General features: G+C 40.3%; 1 protein-coding gene across 1 annotated transcript; it reads right to left on the reverse strand.

Moving 5' to 3' along the window:
- Positions 1–821: 821 nt before the first annotated feature.
- On the reverse strand, positions 822–16,005 carry LOC117418329 (transmembrane protein 94-like). The gene is made up of 27 exons (XM_059035466.1): positions 15,648–16,005; positions 14,595–14,731; positions 13,752–13,948; positions 13,456–13,607; positions 13,074–13,176; positions 12,800–12,886; positions 12,080–12,196; positions 11,653–11,757; positions 11,304–11,456; positions 10,437–10,743; positions 10,007–10,171; positions 8,464–8,566; positions 8,100–8,254; positions 7,604–7,788; positions 6,966–7,089; positions 5,255–5,358; positions 4,933–5,032; positions 4,487–4,595; positions 4,010–4,193; positions 3,844–3,921; positions 3,646–3,731; positions 3,381–3,462; positions 3,071–3,219; positions 2,578–2,675; positions 1,778–1,871; positions 1,336–1,506; positions 822–1,057 (listed from the first exon to the last, which is right to left on the reverse strand). Exons 1-27 carry the CDS (start codon positions 15,686–15,688, stop codon positions 985–987), a joined length of 3,459 nt encoding a protein of 1,152 aa, XP_058891449.1. The 5' UTR covers positions 15,689–16,005; the 3' UTR covers positions 822–984.
- Positions 16,006–19,698: the final 3,693 nt, after the last annotated feature.

The raw sequence follows: 19,698 nt of genomic DNA on the forward strand, positions 1-19,698 counted from the left end.
TGTGGGGCAGGATGGGTTCAGACTGCTCTGACAGATCAGCTGTGTGCTCCCAAAAGGTGTTTTAACAGCAATTGCCCCTCAGCACTGTTAACCTTAGAGCCATCCCAGTGTCAGGAGTGTGAGAGGAGCCAGGTGGTGCAGTGTGGATTCTGATTTAGCGTTGACTTTACACCTCCTTCTGGTCTGACCCACATCAAACCCAATCCAACATATTGAGTTTTATGTGGGTCAGATCAGATACAATACAGTAGTATGCAAATGAGTCAGAACACCTCAAGATTTGTCATTTATATCCTTTATATGCCTACCTCCATGAACATGTGTGAAAATGTTAGGCCACGTTGTGCTTTAAATAAGGCATCTAAAAAAGGCCTGATTGCAAGTCTTTACAAGAAATGAGGTTCAAAGGAAGCATCTCTGAAGAAAATTCCGTGCTAAAATATTGAAACCTCTACATGCTGTAGGAATCAAAACCGGATGAAGCAGAGGTCAACAACACATTCTCTCTGTCTGCTTGAGTACTTTAGTGGGTGTTGAGCATTTCTCACATATTACCAGTGATATATAGAGGAAAGCAGAGGAGCCTCCAAGTCAACCACTTGTATGTGTCACATTAGACTACACTGTAAACTCCAAGAACAAGTTTCTACACTTCTTGACTGTGGCAATCTAAAACCCAGAGTAAGAAATAGAGAAGACAAAAGCTGTTGCTCAATAATACTCAAACACCTTGACATCACAGAAGAGACCGAACTGTGAGGTACCCTGTCACAAAAGTCAAACATAATCTTAAACAAAACGACTCAAGCACAAATCAGGAATTCCTATTTAGAAACGTGTGTATTTCCTTCATTGAATCTTTATCTTTATCTGGTAGGGAATACAAATTAAAAGCAATACAAAGACAATAAACTAACACATATTTCAAATAAATGGACAAACACATATAATAATAAGTATTAGGGATCCCGAAAGCAGCTTGCTTCAAAAAGGTGAATTCATTCCCAGTTTGGTGTCAAACTGCAGCTTCTGTCTCTTCAAATATCGCACTCTCGTTCTACAACATGAAGAACATAAACCACATGGATGCATTCAGAACATTTTCATTCTCTAAAATGACTAAAAGAATTAAGTGTTTAACACAAACATCAACAAGTTACTTTAATGAAGTCCAACATCATTTGTTTACTTCTTAAATTCAATACCATATACAATTACACTTAAATGACTACACCTTCATTATATTGAATACTGATTCATACCCTTAAACACTCAATCATTAATTCTAAGGTAAAACGTTCACACAATACATGTCAGCTATCAGTATATACTCACCTGATCTCATGGAGTTTAATAGATTCGTTAACAAACAGAAGAGGGAGCAGCCAGAAGAAACCTAGAAGCCAGGTGGCTGCTGGGACATCGGACAGCTCAGAGGTGAGTTGGCTGCTGGGATCACGCCACAGGAGGTAGGCCACATAGGCCATGAGGACTTGGAGAGATGGCCTGAGGGCAAAACAAGACATTCAAAATGAAAAGAATCTCTGTCAATACTGAATACCGCTAGTTAATTTATAATTACCAAGATGAAACAGAAACAGCATCTGGTAAAAAAGATATCACATGAGACGAGGAACCATTGGATTTCCATGGATTTGGTGACCTACTAGCACAGAGAACTGCAAAGACTAGTTACTTATTTTAGTGTTGTTCTGGAAGTCGTGGCATCGACCATGGTGATGATGATGGTTGTCATGATGATGATGGAGATACCTACGCAATGATAACAGCTGCACACCACCAGCGGTTACTCAGCGGACTTTGTCTCCACAGTGGGCTGGAGCGATGGACGTGGCTCACAGAGGTGCACACTGCAACATAAGAAAGTTTACAAACGAGAGGAGGCCATTCGGTCCATCTTGCTCATTTGGTTGTTAGTAGCTTATTGATCCCATGAAATGCCCTTCTCAGTTCTCTACACAGAGCAATATACTAGGATTCTTTGACAATTTAACAAAAATAGACTGAAGAGAATATTTCTACATGGTATTATTTTAAGCACATAATCCCCAAAACAATGATTTTCTATAGCTGGGAAAAAATTAAGATCATAGGGAATTGATTTAGATTTATTAAATAAAACTCTAAATTGGGTTCTAAGAAAATATAGGTCTTCTCAAAGCTATTTATTTCAATTTGTCATGAGCACAATTGTTTCAGAAAGGAGAAACACACCCAATAAAGTTACCAACACTATGCTTCTCATTTGTTTTAGATGTTTAAGGTGTTTTTTTTTTCCTTTTGCAAAAATGAAATATGCTAGCGACAATTTGGAGTAAATAGCTTTGTGAATATAGCCCATAATGACTAATTGTAAAATGTTAATAACGTACAACAGGTCACGTGACAAAATGTGAGGCTGGGTGTTTACTTGAATCAAGCTGTTGTACTGTCCCTTTGAAACGATCCCCCCAGCAACTTACACTTGATTAACACCTTAAAGTCCACAGCTACTTAAAATAAAAATGTGAATTTTAGATTTCTGTGGAGGCTCCAACAGTAAAGCTGTTTGCTTACATCCATTAAGAAGCATAAAGAATGCTATTATCTTCTGTGCCAGCAGGAGGGCATTGTAGTATTCCCCATACCAGGCAGGAGAGGTCTCATTTGAGTTTCTGGGTTTGAATACAAAAAAAAGAAAAGCCACAAAAGCACAAGTGTCTGGTCAATGCTTTGAACTATTTCCTGCTGCTCTTAATTCAATTAACAGTTTTAGCTGGAGGGAAAAGTTAAGTTTATGCATTTAACTGAATCACATTATCTTGAGGAATAACTTCCCCAAATGCTTCTCTCTGGCCAACGTGACAATTGAACTGGGCACCTTTTCTAATTTAATTATGCAGAATAAGTCTTTGTAGCCACTAAAAAGCCTTACTCCTTAAATAATATGCAATCAATATGGGGGTGCAATGGTAGAAGAATTCGCTAACATCTCCTCTCCAATGACTATATACAAATGATATCCCAAACTTTTTATTAGAAATATTCGTCACGCTTATGTTTTACTCACATTAAAAGTGCGTAAGGGTGGCAGCGAGGGCCATTCTCAGGGTGAGTTTTCATGCAGAATGCGTGCAGCATGAAGCCGAAACACGCTAAAGAAGAGCACATGGTCAATCCAAACTTTAAGAGGAAATAGAAGATGAAGAACTGTTGTGTCTGAAACACAAGCATGGTAATTCCTTTAGTACTTTACTTATCCGAAATAAACATTTCACAGGTACAAACACAGACAACTTAGAATATAGTTAAATAATCATTTGTTTTAGCATTTCATGGCCAATTCTTTTTTTTTTTTTTTTTTTAAAGCATCCAGCTACCTTCTTAGGTAAAAATGTTAGGTTCTTTCCAGTAGCTACTTCCATGATGGTGTTGTCTGGAGACTTTCCTAGAAGGGAAATGCTGTAACAAAAATAAATACATGAATGTTATATATATATATATATATATATATATATATATATATATATATATATATATATATATATATATATATATATATTTATACACTCTCCCTTGAAAGTATCAAGCAGAGTCTCTCATTATCTATTCCGCATACAATGTAGGCTACAGCAGGTGTCTCACCCTAGGATGGGGAAAGAGATACAGGACAGCCAGAGTACATCAGCTGTTCCAAGGGGAGGGGGAAGCTGAGACAGGCAAGCCAGAACCTGCACAGGAATAAAGCACAACAACTATGAGAAAATACTGTATAGAACGGATTGAAGTGAATGAGATATATGACAATTTACAACCCATTTCAAACATCCCAATGAGTTTCACCTGAATGAGTACGAGGGAGAGTTGGCACTGCAGGAGGAAGAGAAAACACTTCCTGATCCCAGAAGACGAGTGCCTTGCCTGTGTAAGACATGTCACGATGGTAGAGTACTTCAGAATGTTAATTCAGTGCAACAGTAATTAGGAATTAAAATAAAGATCTCTGCACCTGTTTGATGAGGCGTATGATTGTGGTGTTGTCGTGCTGCCCGAGGTGAATAGCGCACGGCAGACCACAGAGGGCGCTTGAGAGCTGGACTGAAAAGAGTTGTGGGGTGCGTGAGGTCACCAAGGGGGCGGATCTTCCAGGGCTACTCCAGCAGCAAGAGGGGAAGAGAGGATCCAGCGCAATACTGCAGAGCAATTAGAACCATGCTTTAAAAACTCACAGCATCCTCTGCAACCTCAGTCACTGGGATCATTTGATATTCAGAGGCACTAACCATCCTGTTGAATCCTAAAACGATCACTAACGCTTAGAACTGACTTCAGGGCTATAAACAGTGAAAGTGTTGCAAGAGAAAACTTATTTTCATTGAACTTCATTGATAGTTAACTACCAAAATTCTGCAGTGCTCTCCAGGTAAGACAGATTGCTTGTACTATAGGCAATTAGTCTGGTACAGAGTTGTTATGAAATTCCTACCTGATGTCACTCTGCAGGAAGACGGCATTGTTTTTAGAGTTGAGGACGCTTCCCAGACAGCACACTACCTCCCCGTACTCCTGCATGACCTCCACCATCTCACACATGGCTTCAAAAAGACACAGCCTTAGAGTTCATACAATCAAGTAGTACAGCTTAGCACAATGTATTCTGCTGTGCTAGCCCTAGCATTGCTGCTGTATACCTTGGTAAAAGCATTGCACAGTGGAGCATAGTAAATGTATATTGAAAGCATGGGAAAGTAAGGTAAACTGCTAAATTACTAATGTGCCAATTTACCATGGTAAATGTATAAGCGAGATGTTTTCTAACAATAATTTCATAGCGGCTTCCTAGCTGTGCTACTAAATGTATGTTGCTGTAAAGATCCCAATATTCGAATCAAAGGCAACCAATAACACTTCCAAGGGGAGATCATATCTTACTCTCTGGGGTGCAGTCGGTGAAGAGAGGCACCAGCAGTGGCACATTGTCAATGTTCTCGAGGTGGGGACGCACGTTCTCAATGCCCTTGGGGAGCTTTGCCTGAAACAAGACCAACACAACAGGTAACAACAGCATGGTGACATCAGTAATTGCGGCCTACCGCATCAGGACCACCAGACAGTGTTTGTTCCAAATATGTTATGCTATTTATTTTTTATTGTGGTTTACCGACTTCCCTGTGATTTACCCTGCTTTGTGCTTTACTGCAGTTTTTATCTTTTACTGTGGTAAACACCGGTAATATGGGGAATCCCAACTCACCCTGTTCCGGTCTTCAATAAAGCAGACCCCTTCACCGTCCAGGAAGCCATTCTTCTCAGCCTGCCATTTCCCTTCACTGAGCAGACGACCTCCTTCTGAATCTACTGAAAACAAGATTCATATTTCAGACCTACACTCCCCAGCCTTCATGAACTCTGTGGTGCAGTGGTGCCAACCTTGACCCTGGAAAGCCACAATCCTGCAAGAAAATATTTGGTTCAATTAAGTAGCTGAGAACTGCAGACCAGAAGACCCAGCAGCTTTCCAGGACCAGGGTTGGCCACCCCTGCTCTAGTGCCAGATTCTACTGGCACTGTAATGCAAAATAGTTTGCTGCCCTCTTCTGGTGAAATTGAAGAAACACACACCTCTGCATGGAAATATTTGGAAAAGGAACATTAATAGTACTGCCTACCTAATCTTTTAGCTTGTAGATTTTTTGTTTGGGGACCTTATGTGTTTTAAACATTATGTGTATGCACACACATATTTACTAAGTAACTACAATGTAAATACAAAGCATCACTGCTCACCCTCTCTCTCTCTCGCTGCACATCGTCACTGCTCGCCCTCTCTCTCTCTCGCTGCACATCGTCACTGCTCACCCTCTATCTCTCTCTCGCTGCACAGCGTCATTGCTCACCTTCTCTCTCGCTGCACAGCGTCACTGCTCACCCTCTCTCTCTCGCTGCACAGCGTCCCTGCTCGCCCTCTCTCTCTAGCTGCACATCGTCACTGCTCACCCTCTATCTCTCTCTCGCTGCACAGCGTCACTGCTCACCCTCTCTCTTTCGCTGCACAGCGTCACTGCTCACCCTCTCTCTCGCTGCACAGCGTCATTGCTCACCCTCTCTCTCGCTGCACAGCGTCAATGCTCACCCCCTCTCTCGCTGCACACCGTCACTGCTCACCCTCTCTCTCTCGCTGCACAGCGTCACTGCTCACCCTCTCTCTAACTGCACAGCGTCACTGCTCACCCTTTCTCTCTCTCGCTGCACAGCGTCACTGCTCACCCTCTCTCTCGCTGCACAGCGTCACTGCTCACCCTCTCTCTCTCTCGATGCACAGCGTCACTGCTCACCCTCTCTCTCTCTCTCGCTGCACAGCGTCACTGCTCACCCTCTCTCTCTCGCTGCATAGCGTCACTGCTCACCCTCTCTCACTGCACAGCGTCACTGCTCACCCTCTCTCTTGCTGCACAGCGTCATTGCTCACCCTCTCTCTCGCTTCACAGCGTCATTGCTCACCCTCTCTCTCGCTGCACAGCGTCACTGCTCACCCTCTCTCTCTCTCGCTGCACAGCGTCACTGCTCACCCTCTCTCTCGCTGCACAGCGTCATTGCTCACCCTCTCTCTCGCTGCACAGCGTCACTGCTCACCCTCTCTCTCTCTCGCTGCACAGCGTCACTGCTCACCCTCTCTCTCGCTGCACAGCGTCATTGCTCACCCTGTCTCTCGCTGCACAGCGTCACTGCTCACCCTCTCTCTCTCGCTGCACAGCGTCACTGCTCACCCTCTCTTTCGCTGCACAGCGTCACTGCTCACCCTCTCTCTCGCTGCACAGCGTCATTGCTCACCCTCTCTCTCTTGCTGCACAACGTCACTGCTCACCCTCTCTCTCGCTGCACAGCGTCATTGCTCACCCTCTCTCTCGCTGCACAGCGTCACTGCTCACCCTCTCTCTCTCTCGCTGCACAGCGTCACTGCTCACCCTCTCTCTCGCTGCACAGTGTCACTGTGTCTTGAAAGTCCTCGGGGTCCAGTGGAAAGCGATCGGACTGCAATGAGATGTGGCAGTTCCAGCCCGTCTCCAGACCCATCTTCTCTGCAAACACCTGCGACAGGGAAAGAGAGCTTTGGACTAATAGGATGTGACTTTTAAAGTAAATATGATTTGGTTTGTTTATGTGTTTCCATTTTACTTTTGTGTGTGCGTGTGTTTTAGTTTTAATATTATTGTTTGAAATGCAGTACATGCAGAGTTTATTGATGTTGGAAACAGAAAATCCAGGCAGATATTTTTTTTTTTTTTGGGGGGGGATTGTTTCTCTCCTGTATGACTTGAATTTACCAGTTGGGGGCAGTGACAACTTAAATATTATGAATATTGAAGACTGGTACAGTTTTTACCTGTTTTTCACAATTACTTATATAGTTCAGGAAAACTTAAAAAAAAAAGGTTTCTTCCAGTTTCTTTTTAAATAAAAGTACCTGCAATCAGATCCAATTGAAAAGTGACATATAAAAATGTGAATATTTATGTTGCCCTTTTTTTTGCTATTTATTCAAGCATGTTTTAAATAATATATCCTTTTGTTTGTTTTTTAATCTCTTAAATTCCCAGTTTACCTTGCTCTTCACCTCCTCCTCCAGGGAGAAGTAGACAAAGCGAATACAGGCACTGTCCAGCCCCGCAATCAGACGCACCATCTCTGGCCTAGCCTGATACTGTGTTGAAACCAAACCCAGGAAAACCTGCTCGTCGAGAGAAAGGAAAGGATCTTCCTCACCAGCACTGTGTTCAAACTCTGTCCCTGGAGAAACAAACCACTAAATCAGCAATGAAAAAAAAGAGACTGACCCTTACCTTTACCCTTAGCTAACATTAACCACCTGAATACTTTTAGAGCTCTCTAGGAGTTATCTTCATGTGCAGCCTGCTAAGTTATAAAACACATTAAATAATGAAGAGGTACAGCAAATGTCCTATGAATGTAGAAGATGATGCATTAATTGGGCAGCTGAGCCAATGTCAATGCAGACGAGACTTTTCCCAGAACTTGATGCTTAACCTGCACAACTGCCAAATACTGGACCTACAATAATTACTGTAAACTAGGCTTACCTTCCTGATCTCTGTAACTGTGGCACATGCCGCGAGGCAGCTGGATACACTTTCCATTGATCTCTGGTTCCAGGGCATGGAACATGGGTTTAAATGAAAGGGCTAAGCATTGACCGGCAATGCAAGCTCGCTGGTAGAAATCCAGAACCTTCTTCCTGTAAGTAGTTGTTACATACTATAGATTAGCAAAAAACACGTATCGCAGTCTGGACAAGGAAGCCACCTCAAAAATGTCACATTCAGCGTGATTCTTTTGTTTAAAGTCTGTTTTATTGGATTAAATATGGTTTGATATATGGGGTTGAATTTGAAGGCTCTAAAACACAAAAGTGTGAGAAGGTATGTGTGAGTGGTAAAGACAGACCTGTCTGAACTTGATAGAGTTTGAATGTCAGTCCCATCCCAGCACTCGCTGCAGGCCTCAAGAACTGCATCTGCCGAGCCATACGAGAAGAGCTGTAGCTTTCCTGTAGAATATAGGAGATACAAGGGTCTCAGTGCACATCCTGTAGGGGGTGAAGCACCTTCATTGTTTCAAATAGTTTGGGTTTGTGAATGAAATACTGTAGATTTCATATACTGTAAATATTGTCCAAAATCCATCGCAGGAAAATGATAATTATCATAATGCTAAACATAATCAAATATATGGTATGTGAATATGTTTGTCATTAATACACAACACACACGAGCTGAGCCCATACTCTTATGTAACCCGTGATGAGCTATCTTTTTCCATTGTTAACGTTCTGAAGTTGCGGTTCTTTCCCTTAAATATTTCCACTGAAACACCTACAGCTTCCTGCCTCCTGTCATTGGCAAAAACAGATTCTAACGCACCTCCTTCACAATCAGTGCGAATGGCCATGATGACACACACACACACACAGAACAGATTTATTTTGCTAGATCGTATTTCTGGTGAAAAGTATATCTACCCCGCTGCTATCGAGCTGTTGGAGCTGAGCATACACTGTGGTACATCTAGAAAGCTGCAACATCAAACCATTGATGGTGAAGTTTCTTGTTATGTAAAAAGCTTTGCCCAATGAACAGGACCAATTAACATAGCTCATGAGTTATAAATGCTATTTTTTATGAATGAAATAGAGTTTGACATTCTTAAAATTAATTAGTCCAGAACAGTTTCAGAAATATCAAACAAACGTCTTTTCGATTTAATTAAAAACACTTTAAATAAGCATTCTTTAAAGAATAAAGCTTTGCGAAAAGGGCACAATAATTGAAAAAAAAAAAAGAAAACAAAGATAGGTTTGCTGAAATTGTGAACTGTATCACAGTTCCTACTTCCTTGACAATGTTGTGAAAAGGAGTCACGAGAAATTGCCTAGGTATACAGTATAGTTCAGAGGATTTTGTTTTTCTCAAAGAGGCTTCCTGTTAGTTGATTATTTCTGAGTAACTGTACAGTGAGTTTCACCAGCAGGGTGTGAGTAATTCTTATTAAAACCTCTTTACTTTCTCATTCAAGCAGGGACAAGAGAAAAGGGTATTTAAAAAAAATCCCCAGCCATTCTCTCTGAATCCAGGCCCTCTCCTCAGGGCTTTAAACAGTAGCATGAATCATAAAGAAAGGGTAACTGATGCACTTCAAAACAGTTTCTAATACTAGAGCTTGCATTCCCAGTATGAAATATACTTACTATTAAAGTACATCTCCAAACAATTTTTTTTTTTTTAAATGTCGGTACTAGTGTATTCATTGTTTAATATCTGATAGTATGCGGACAATGAGAAGTCGATAAAGTAGAAAATAAATTTGTATTTATAAAAAACAAAAATGCAGTCCATACTGTATGTGTCCTTTACCACCAGAAAGACTTCTTTCTGGTTAAAAATATACGCTGTTAATAAAAAACGATCCCATGCTCCTATGCTGCACGAACCTGTGTTGCTGTCGTGGATCAGCAGGCTGATAATGTGAGTGAGAGGAAGCTTCCTCATGGCGACAGGCTGTGGTTGCCACGGAGACCCTTCCTGTGCACTGGTCAGTGTGTAGGCGGCTGAGCTCATCTGCTGCTGGAAGGGATCCTTCGCAGAGGGAGAGAAACCTGACACAGACAGGTCAGCAAAACACTGCATAACTCAGAATATAACACATTAATACAATCCAATTGTGGGAAACCAACCAAGCAGGGTCTCCGTAGCAATATTGTGATTAGAAAACGGCCTGTACAATAACCACTGTGTTGTTTTATAAAATATAAATCATTTATTTATTTTTATTTTATGAAATCTTTCTAGGTTGTTGAGGGTTTATTATTGGGTTCCAATTCACTCTCCAACCAAGTTTACATGTAAGCATTTCTTTGGTACCTATGACCCTGGCGAGCTCACACATTCCCCAGGGCATCTGGACGGGCAGGCAGCTGGGCCGGCTCTTCAGCAGAGCCACGTTGGTCAGGTGGTCAGCGAGCTGCCAGAGTGTGGCTACAGAGACAGGGTCACACAGCCCAAGGACGGTGCAGAGGCCTAGTGGTCTGAGTGAAGTGGCATAGCGCTGCCAGCATGAGTCATCAAACTGCATGCACGTCGGGGCCTGTCTGTCCAGTGACAGGCTCAGCACCTCCACCGTACTGCTACTATAGGAGCTGTTCGTCTGTGGGCCCACTGATGAGGGGTTCTGAAGGAAGGAGAAAAAAATTGTAACATTGAAAATGTAACATGTGGTTAGGTGAGGTATGTCAGTTTAGAGTTTAACCTCCGTTGCTGAAATGGAGGATTTTGTGTCCCATTTCATGGCCACAGCTCTAACAATAACAGATTTTTATTTTTTATTTTTTTTTTAATTTTAAAAAATGCAGTAGTCGCCAATTTATTTTACCCCGTTTTTCACCCCATTTGATATATCCAATTGTATTTTTAAGCTCAGCTCACTACTAACACCCCTGCGCTGACTCGGGAGCGGTGAAGACGAACACACGCTGTCCTCCGAAACATGTGCCGTCACCTGACTGCTTTTTTTCCACTCTGCAGGCCCACCATGCAGCCAACCCAGAGCTCCAGCGTCGAAGGACAACACAGCTCTGGGCAGGTTTAGGCAAGCCCGCAGGCATAGGGCTAGTCTACAGGGGTTGCTGGTGCGCGGGGAGCCAAGGACACCCTAGCCAACCTAAGCGCCCCCCCCCCCCCCCCCCGGGAGCCCCTAATAACAGATTTTTAAGGGAAACAAACCTTACTTACAGGTTTATGGCTTCGATCAGATGTTTTAACATGTTTTTTGCTGTTCCATCCACCTGGTTTTAGAGGCTGGGGGTTTCTGGTGAAGAAGAGGACTTTCTCTGTGTTGGGGTTGGGCCAGGACAGAATTCCTTGCTTATCCACACAGCACAGCACCTACTCAAACAACACATTGCAACATTGCTTAAGCAATAGCACAAGGAGAAGGTTGGGAATGGTGAAGTTTAAATTACTCATTAGATCGTTCCAGTGGTCAACTACGTGAGACAGGGACAATTCTTCTGGTAGCTCATTGGTCTAGCTCACAGAACCAAAACCATTTCTATCTGATTTTATTAAGCTTGAAGCTTACTGTAATGGAGCCAAGACTGTGCAAGAGGCTGGTGGTGTGACATAGCGCTGGGGACCGGCCACAAAGAACTCCGAAATACGTTCTCCAAGTTTCCAGACATCTTTCCTTAAAATAAAAAATATCAATATGAGTATCCCTTTCTTTTAAAAAACTGATACTGGAGATGTTAGACCTAAGAAAACTGGAGTCTTATACTGTAAAACAATTTTTATATCAAATTGAATATAAACAGCAGCAGATCTAAATACCGCCACTGAGATCAAATAAATATGTGCTGTGGTTTTATGAAAATATAACTACTAGTGCTTATCAGATTATGAGCTGCAAAAATACAGAAAAAGGCAAGGGGTATTTAAAGGATTTTTTGTGATGCGAGTGTTTAGATCTTCTACTTTTGACCAATGGGTCTGGAATGTTATACACCTACCATACGACTGGACGAGAAGGTCTTGAGATAAGTCAACACTTGAGCTTCTCCGAAGGCACTGACTTGCAGCCACAGCATGGGGAAGGTGAGAGGGAGCAAGGGTAGCACACCATTCACCTGCAAAGAGCAGGAGGTTTGATTTAATCAATGCTGATTAACACCTCCATGTTTGCAAAAAGCATCACAGAGTCAGTAAAAGCATTCAAGCCTGATTCTGCATTAGTAATACCCAGAGTTTCCATTAAAGAAATTAAGTGTGAAACTGTCGTGGGTGATGATTCGACAGAGAAGGTTTTTTTGTAAAGTTCTTACAAATGGGGGGATTGTACATTCTGTAAAGGTTATTGTGAACCTGTGAATAACAGTGTGAAACAAAGACATAAGGAAAGAAGACCTGTGTGATTTATCATAACTGGTAAATTATCTGGATGACCTCACACAGGGATTTTTTATTTTGAAGCTGCAGGGTTTTGTCTGTGTCTGTGCCTGCGCCTGTTTATTAAATGCATACTTTAGCCCACTTAGCAGGAAAAAAAAAATGTGGATGTTCTTCCCACGTGATGTTTTTGTTCGAACAATTTACAGGAAATACCTGTATTCATATTTAAACCATTAGCTCATTCGGATATATTTTGTATCAGATGAAACATACCATATCTTTAAAATTAGAACAGTTTTAGCCCAGCAGTAATTTACTGCAGCTCTTCAAGTCTCACCTACTTGTAACTGTAGCAGCGTAACCTGCCAGGGCCCTATTCCGGGAGCACCAAGGATATAGCGAGTACAGTTAACAATCAGCAGCACTGCCTGAAATGGCACAAGAAAAGAACACACATCTCTGTATTCAGCTTTAGCAATCTGTGACCCTTGCAATGCATGTGTACAAAAATGAAGTATAGAAGTAAAAGAGACTTTTACTCAACATTATATTTGGTTACTATGTTAAAAGTGTTATTTAAAACAGTATTAGGTTTCTGTATCTTCTTTCTCATACCAGAACCAAGGGTGTAACAACTTCCTCTAACAAAGTCTGGGCAGTGAAGCGCTCGTTATCCAGCACAGTTATAGGCCTCTGACTTCCCATTTCCAGGCATTTCCTGATGTTGAAACAGATACAATGTGTTTTAGTTCTGTAATAATGTTATTCATGCAGATTTCTGAAGAAGAAGAAGAAGAAGAAGAAGAAGAAGAAGAAGAAAATTAAAAGAATTTGGGTCAAACGCACAAGGCTTTTATTCCAGAATGGCAAACAAAATAGGTACTGTTGTAAAATCTGTTGTAAAAGAACAGTTTCTTTTTATTCCTTTTATTTAAAAAAAACAAACAAAAAAAACCAACATGCAGCTCAATGTCGATGTTTTTGTATTCACACTCACTGGACGCTGGCAATGGCTGGTGTTCTGGTCACTCTGAAGAGATGTGGGCACAGCAGGCTGTGGGGGCGTGGCCTTTCTCTGCCCAATGGAGAGGGAGGAGAGGAGAAATGACAGAAGACATCACCTCTGTCCAGAATGACGTGTTCCTCTTCCTGTGGAAAAACACAAAGGAGACAAACAGAGCCTGTTTGACTGAATGAATGGGCTTTAAAATGGTGGAACAAGGTTATCATATTTAATAACACATTCCGAACACAAATCATAAGGACAATTAGTGAACCTGAACATAGTCCTACCTGGATGCCTCTCAGAGATGCCGGAGCCTCCTGGCCTGGTCTCAGAGCAATGATGTCACCCTCGACCAGCAAACTGACTGGTAAATTAACCAAGCGCCCATCCCTGTAGGTCCACTGGACAGAGATAGACTGGGAAGGAGGAGTGAATAGGTTCAGGTAGCAGTCTTTCAATTCAGGCTCTGGCTGGCTGAGAAAAACTGGTACAATGAAGGGTCCTGTCAGTGTTTGTTTCCATTCATTCTTTGAATCTACTGAACACTCAGGACTTTGATGATGAAAGTACACTCTTAACCACAGGAATCAGAGAAGTAGTCATACCTAAAGGACTGTGTTCTACAAATGGTTCTTATGGTGCTATCCCAAAGAATATCTATATGTATATGCATATCTTTTTTGTTTATTTATACACTTTCTACCATACGAGCTGTAATGAGATTTGATATGTCTGCAAAATAACAGCCATTATTGTAAGATGGGGTTGTTTACGATCTGCAAAATGTATGGATAGCAGCCTTTGTATCGCACAGATATGTACAGAGTTTGAAAGTCTCAACTATGTTATCATAGTGTCAGCTTGGCAGAAATTGTCTTCTTTGTTGGTTGTCAGACACAACTTTGGATGGGTGACCTCCTAGCACAAAGCTTTATGTGAGTATAGGGGCTAAATCCTACAAAATAGGTCAAAATCATCTGGCCCGGTTTCAATAAAACCATAATGGTAACACTTTTGAAAGAGGCCCGTGGTTGATCCACAGAACTCTGTGCATCTCTCCTGTCTGTTCGGATTAGTCATTCTAAAGCACCACTCATCCCCTCAACCAGGAGTAGGTTCTGGTATCTCACCGCTGAGTGTGTTGATCACAGACTGAACTCTGGAGGGGATCTCCTCGACCTTTAACTTTTGCTGTAGGCTGGTCACAGCCAGGTCCAGGAGGAGGAACAACAGCAAGGCCGAAGCATTCAACAGCTCCATTTTGTGACTGAAAACAAATTAGAATTGTAATATAGCTGAGCCATCTTGCTGATAAAAAAAGAAATCTCTGACAAAGATGTTTTTCTAGATAAGCATACTTGTATTTACAGTATATTGTTTTAATTACTCAGTTCATTGGCCTCTGCGTTTATAACTGTATGAATTATTTGCTGCTCTTAAACATTAAATAATTAAATCATCATGGTATATTCCAAGAGCTGCCATATTGGATCATATTGGATAGTCAATGCCACTGTCGCTAAAAACATTTCCCAATGGTGGCGGTTGTATTATACTTTCTGAGTTTCAATACAGAATAGCAATAAACAATATCTTACTCATCAGTCTGTGCATTTTCCTCTGAAAATTAAACAAATCTACTGTATTTATAGGGTTATACATTTAAGTTTCTTGATGTTATTCCCCTAATGAAATTATCTATCTATTTATAAAATAAACTATTCACCAGTAGAAAACACACACTGCAGTTTAAAACCTGTGTTAACCGGTACTTACATGTATTAATGTAGCACATTGAGTACAGGATATCCTATTTATTTATCTTTCAATTTTGTTTTTACCTAGCTCAATATCATCATGACAGCTGCAGATAATGTATTTTAATGTGTAGGTAAACATTTTAATTTACCAGAATTCCAACAGTTGTAGTGTATAGCAATGTAGCTTTCATTTTTGTTACTGTTTTAGACATTTTTATTTGCATGACTAAATTTAATAGAATCTACTTTTCATATTCCACTGTAGGCATGTGTTCAAAGCCTTAAGCCTGAAACTGACCGTATGAGAAATGGGGGCGTACTGAGTCCAAACATCATGGACGTATATTAAAAATATTTAACTGAAAACATCCAACGTAACTTGATGTCATGTAGCAGTTAACACATGAACAAGCAGTACTTTACCTCTCAAGGCAGCCAATGAGAGCGAGAGCAGCCAGCAGCATGAGCAACGCTCCTGGCCAGTGCAGGCTGGACCAGCGGGCTGAGCGAAGTAGGAAATCCAGTCTCCAAAGAGCCTGGGGTGACGAAAACAAAGGACACGTTGGGCCATACTCTCAACTCTTTTTACTCCAAATGGTCATTTAGAAAAGGAAAACACACCCAAAAGGCAGAAATAAACAGCTCAGGGACTTGCAAGCAGCCTTAAATAGTTTCTTAATTGGCTGTGATTTGTAATAGGGAGAGCAATAGCTTTGAGATGATAGTTTATCACATTCATCTGGAAATGTATAGGGCAGACACTTTTCCAAAATTCATAGAAACAGACAGTGGCCAGTGGACCCCCACCACCCCTCCCCAAGCGCTTCTCACTAATAGTTATTTGATTTCATTTTAAATTTGAATACACAAAAAAAAAGGATATTAAATGCCAAACACTGCCTTCCATGTTTGTTCAGCCCTTTTCCGATTTCTGAAGTCTGATAGAACCGCAGACAGCTGTCCCTGCAGAGCTGTGAGTGCCTCTATGGTTGAGAGGCCATGCTGATCTGGTAAACCTTCCTGAGGAGCAAAATAGAACCATGTGAACAAGCAGCCCCTGAATTGATAGGAAACGACATCAGTGTTGGGCAGTCATCTTTCCTGTGTAAGACTATACCAAGATGCAGGGTGTATTTATCCATTTTTCATTGTATCTGAAGCAGTAGGTGCTGTGGTCTGATTATTCACTTTTCACCTTGTTCCAGTTATAGTGTGCAGATGTATGGAAGGACCAATATAAAGCATACCTACCAACCAGTACTAAACTTCAAGATCAAATCATTCTCTATGAGCCTGTGATTCTGAAGATCGTCCCCTCCCTTTACTCTGCACACAAGTTAACTCACGTAAAGCTCTAAAACCTTTTCTCTATCTCTATCTCTAAAATCATGTTCAGCATGACAGTCTCTCTTATTTGTTCTCAAAATGTCTGTTTTATTCTGTTGTTTCCTTTATAAAAAAAAAAGTGTTGTGTGGGCTGTGCTAGTCTTGCTGCATGAACATATGCAACCCCCAAACCACAAGAACCACAAACCTAGCACCTCTCCTGCTGAAAATTCCACCAAGACCTAACGCTGCTGGCTGCTGGCACATTTTTAAATAAAGTTCTGTGTCAAACAGAGAGGTTATGTTTTTTTATATACACATAAATTTCAATAGGCAGCAGTACAATTAACTCGTGACAGTTCTTTGGAATTAAACATGGTTTAAGTAGGTACCAGTTCTTAAAAAGATCAAATTTATGTCCTGTTTTGAAATTCATTTTTAAGGACAGGGTGGCAGCTGGACGCAAACTGACGACCCCGTACACAATAAAGCGAGCATCTTAACAACAATGTAAAAGATAAGGGACAGGACATTATAAAAAAAACATGTTTGCACACAATTATTTTTCAGTTGCAGACTGAACTAAAAAAATAACACCTGTTCACAGCTGTAAGTGGGGTGTTGAATTAATCATTTACATCCTGTGAATTGTTTTTTTTTAGTTCCCTTCAAGGTTAGTTACAGATAATAATATATGACAGTCCTCTTAGTAGGAGATGTTTCGATTTCCCAAGAACTCAAGAGAGACTATAAAAATAAAGCTTAAAATATGTAACCCAATACTGAGCCATTGAAACAATGGAACAATGAAACAGTGCAATGCATAGAATTATTAGCTCAATATAAACTTTTTGTTTGTCTGGCATGTCGACATTCTTAACCTCTTAGACTTTTTTCTTTACAAAAAAGTGCTGCAGAATGACACAGACACATGTAGCCATGCATTAAACTATTTTCTTTTATTTAAATAACTAAAAAAAAAAACACTTGTTACAATTATAAAACATGCCGTCCCTGTGGTTTTAAATTGCAAGGGATGTAGTGAGTTTAAGCAGTTAAGAAATATAAGACGAATTATAAAGCAAAAATTATATTTATTTTCCTTTAATTTTATGCTTAATATCTTTGTATAACGGATATTTAAATTAGTAAAATGCAGCCTGGTCTGTTTACTTCTTGTCAAAACACACATGTTTTTTTTCTGTTTATGTCAGTTAATTAGTGGATTTGTACACCAGTACGAAATGTATCTTTCCTGCATTTTGTCATGAGCTGTACTCTTGCACCTCTAGCATCCAAAAAGGGTCGCTTGCATTTGGTGGACAGAGTAACTTGCACAACCTGTATTTTATTTGAATCCTACTGTATGTATGTATGGAATTACTTTTAGAACTTTTTTTTTTCTGTTTGCAGTCCACACTGCAAAGGATTTCTCTTTATATTTACCTTGTCTACACACAGACTTGTCACGCTATCACATGAGTTTGTATTTGATGACAAAGCTTTTTTTTCTCTTTCTCCAGTATTTTGACTGTCTAGTCAAAAAATAAAAACAATCTCTATTCACTGACTATAATAACTCTCCTTTTCACTGTTGGGTGTAACAATTAACATTCCATTCTGTAACCTTTCATTAAGATCCATTAGCAGTGCATTAGTTCTGTATTGTATACCAAGCATCAAAAGAAACTTATCACTATTATAAAAGATTTATTTAAAAAAAAAAAAAAGTTATATCAATGATGGACATTGCCGAAAATGTTTTTGGTTTCTTTTTAATCACTCGATCATTCACCCTTGACCATGACACTCTTGAGTGACTATGACTGAAACATATGCACTTAATCACCTAATTAGTGAGACAGTTGATTAGACACTGGATATGGAGTGATTGCAGCTGTTGAATTGCAAGCTTGAATAAAAGCAATAAAGAAAATCACGGAAAAAAAAAACAATATGCCACGTCTGTCAATACAGCAGCGCCTTCGTGCAATCGGCATGTTGGAGGCCGGACTAGAGCAGCGTACTGTGGCTCGCCATCTTGGGTGCTCACAGTCAGCAATTTCAAACCTGGTGAGTCACACTCTGTCAATGAAAAGCCATGAACTGGGAGACCAAGAGTCACAACACCTGCCCAAGATCGACAGATCATTTTGCAGCATCGTCATGATGTAAATTGTTAATCGGCACAATAAAAAGTCACTGCACCTGCTCTAAAACAGAGTTTGTCATTTTTCGATACATCTAGTGAATTTTATCCAGATATAAGTGAGAAGTTTCTTTTGATGCTCAAATATAAATGAGTTTCTTTTGATGCTCAAATATAAATGAGTTTCTTTTGATGCTCAGTATATATTATCGCCCACGTTTTATGACACTTACAATTACGAAAGGGAAATGGATGTCTCCTAACTTTTGAAAGGCAAAAAAAAAACAACCTAGACATTTTGCTGAGCAGTACCAGTTATATTTAACACCAACTTCAAGAAAAATCTTAAAGAATTTGAGAAAAACAGAACTAATTAAAATATTACATGTAAACAGCTAAAATAAAACTTTAGCAAGTACTGTTTACAAATATACTTACCACATCTTCAGAGGATGTGTCCCATATGACTTTCATTTGGAGTAATTTATCCTCACAGCCAGGAACCTCTTGGCCAAAATACTGTATGAATATCTTAGAGAAATGCTTATTTAAAATCTTTAAGCAGCACAATATATGTCTCTCTCTCTGTAGTGAAAAACCAGTGAAGCCTCCTAGAAATGCCACAACCAAATGTTCCTACCGAGATGTGCAGTTAGCAAAGTCCTTAAATGTGTCATAGACAGGTGATTCTGGTACATTCGGACATTGATTAGTCTGTGAGAGGGCTCTGGTGCTTGTAATCTCTTAAAGAAATATTGTTTCATTATTTATTTTAATGTTCTCTAAGCTACACTGACAACACTTAAGTTTAAGGATCTGTTAAAAGGGGTTATATAAGTGAAATGTGTTTTAAATACACATTATCACATTTTTATGTTTTTAGCAAAAACTCATTTTAAAAGTGTAATATAACTGCTAATAGCTTAATTAATAACATGCAGATTGTATAAACACTTATTCAATCCCTAAACTAGTGTTACCACTATATCGTATTCCTAA

Source organism: Acipenser ruthenus, chromosome 13, assembly GCF_902713425.1.
Source record: "Acipenser ruthenus chromosome 13, fAciRut3.2 maternal haplotype, whole genome shotgun sequence".
Classification (NCBI taxonomy): domain Eukaryota; kingdom Metazoa; phylum Chordata; class Actinopteri; order Acipenseriformes; family Acipenseridae; genus Acipenser; species Acipenser ruthenus.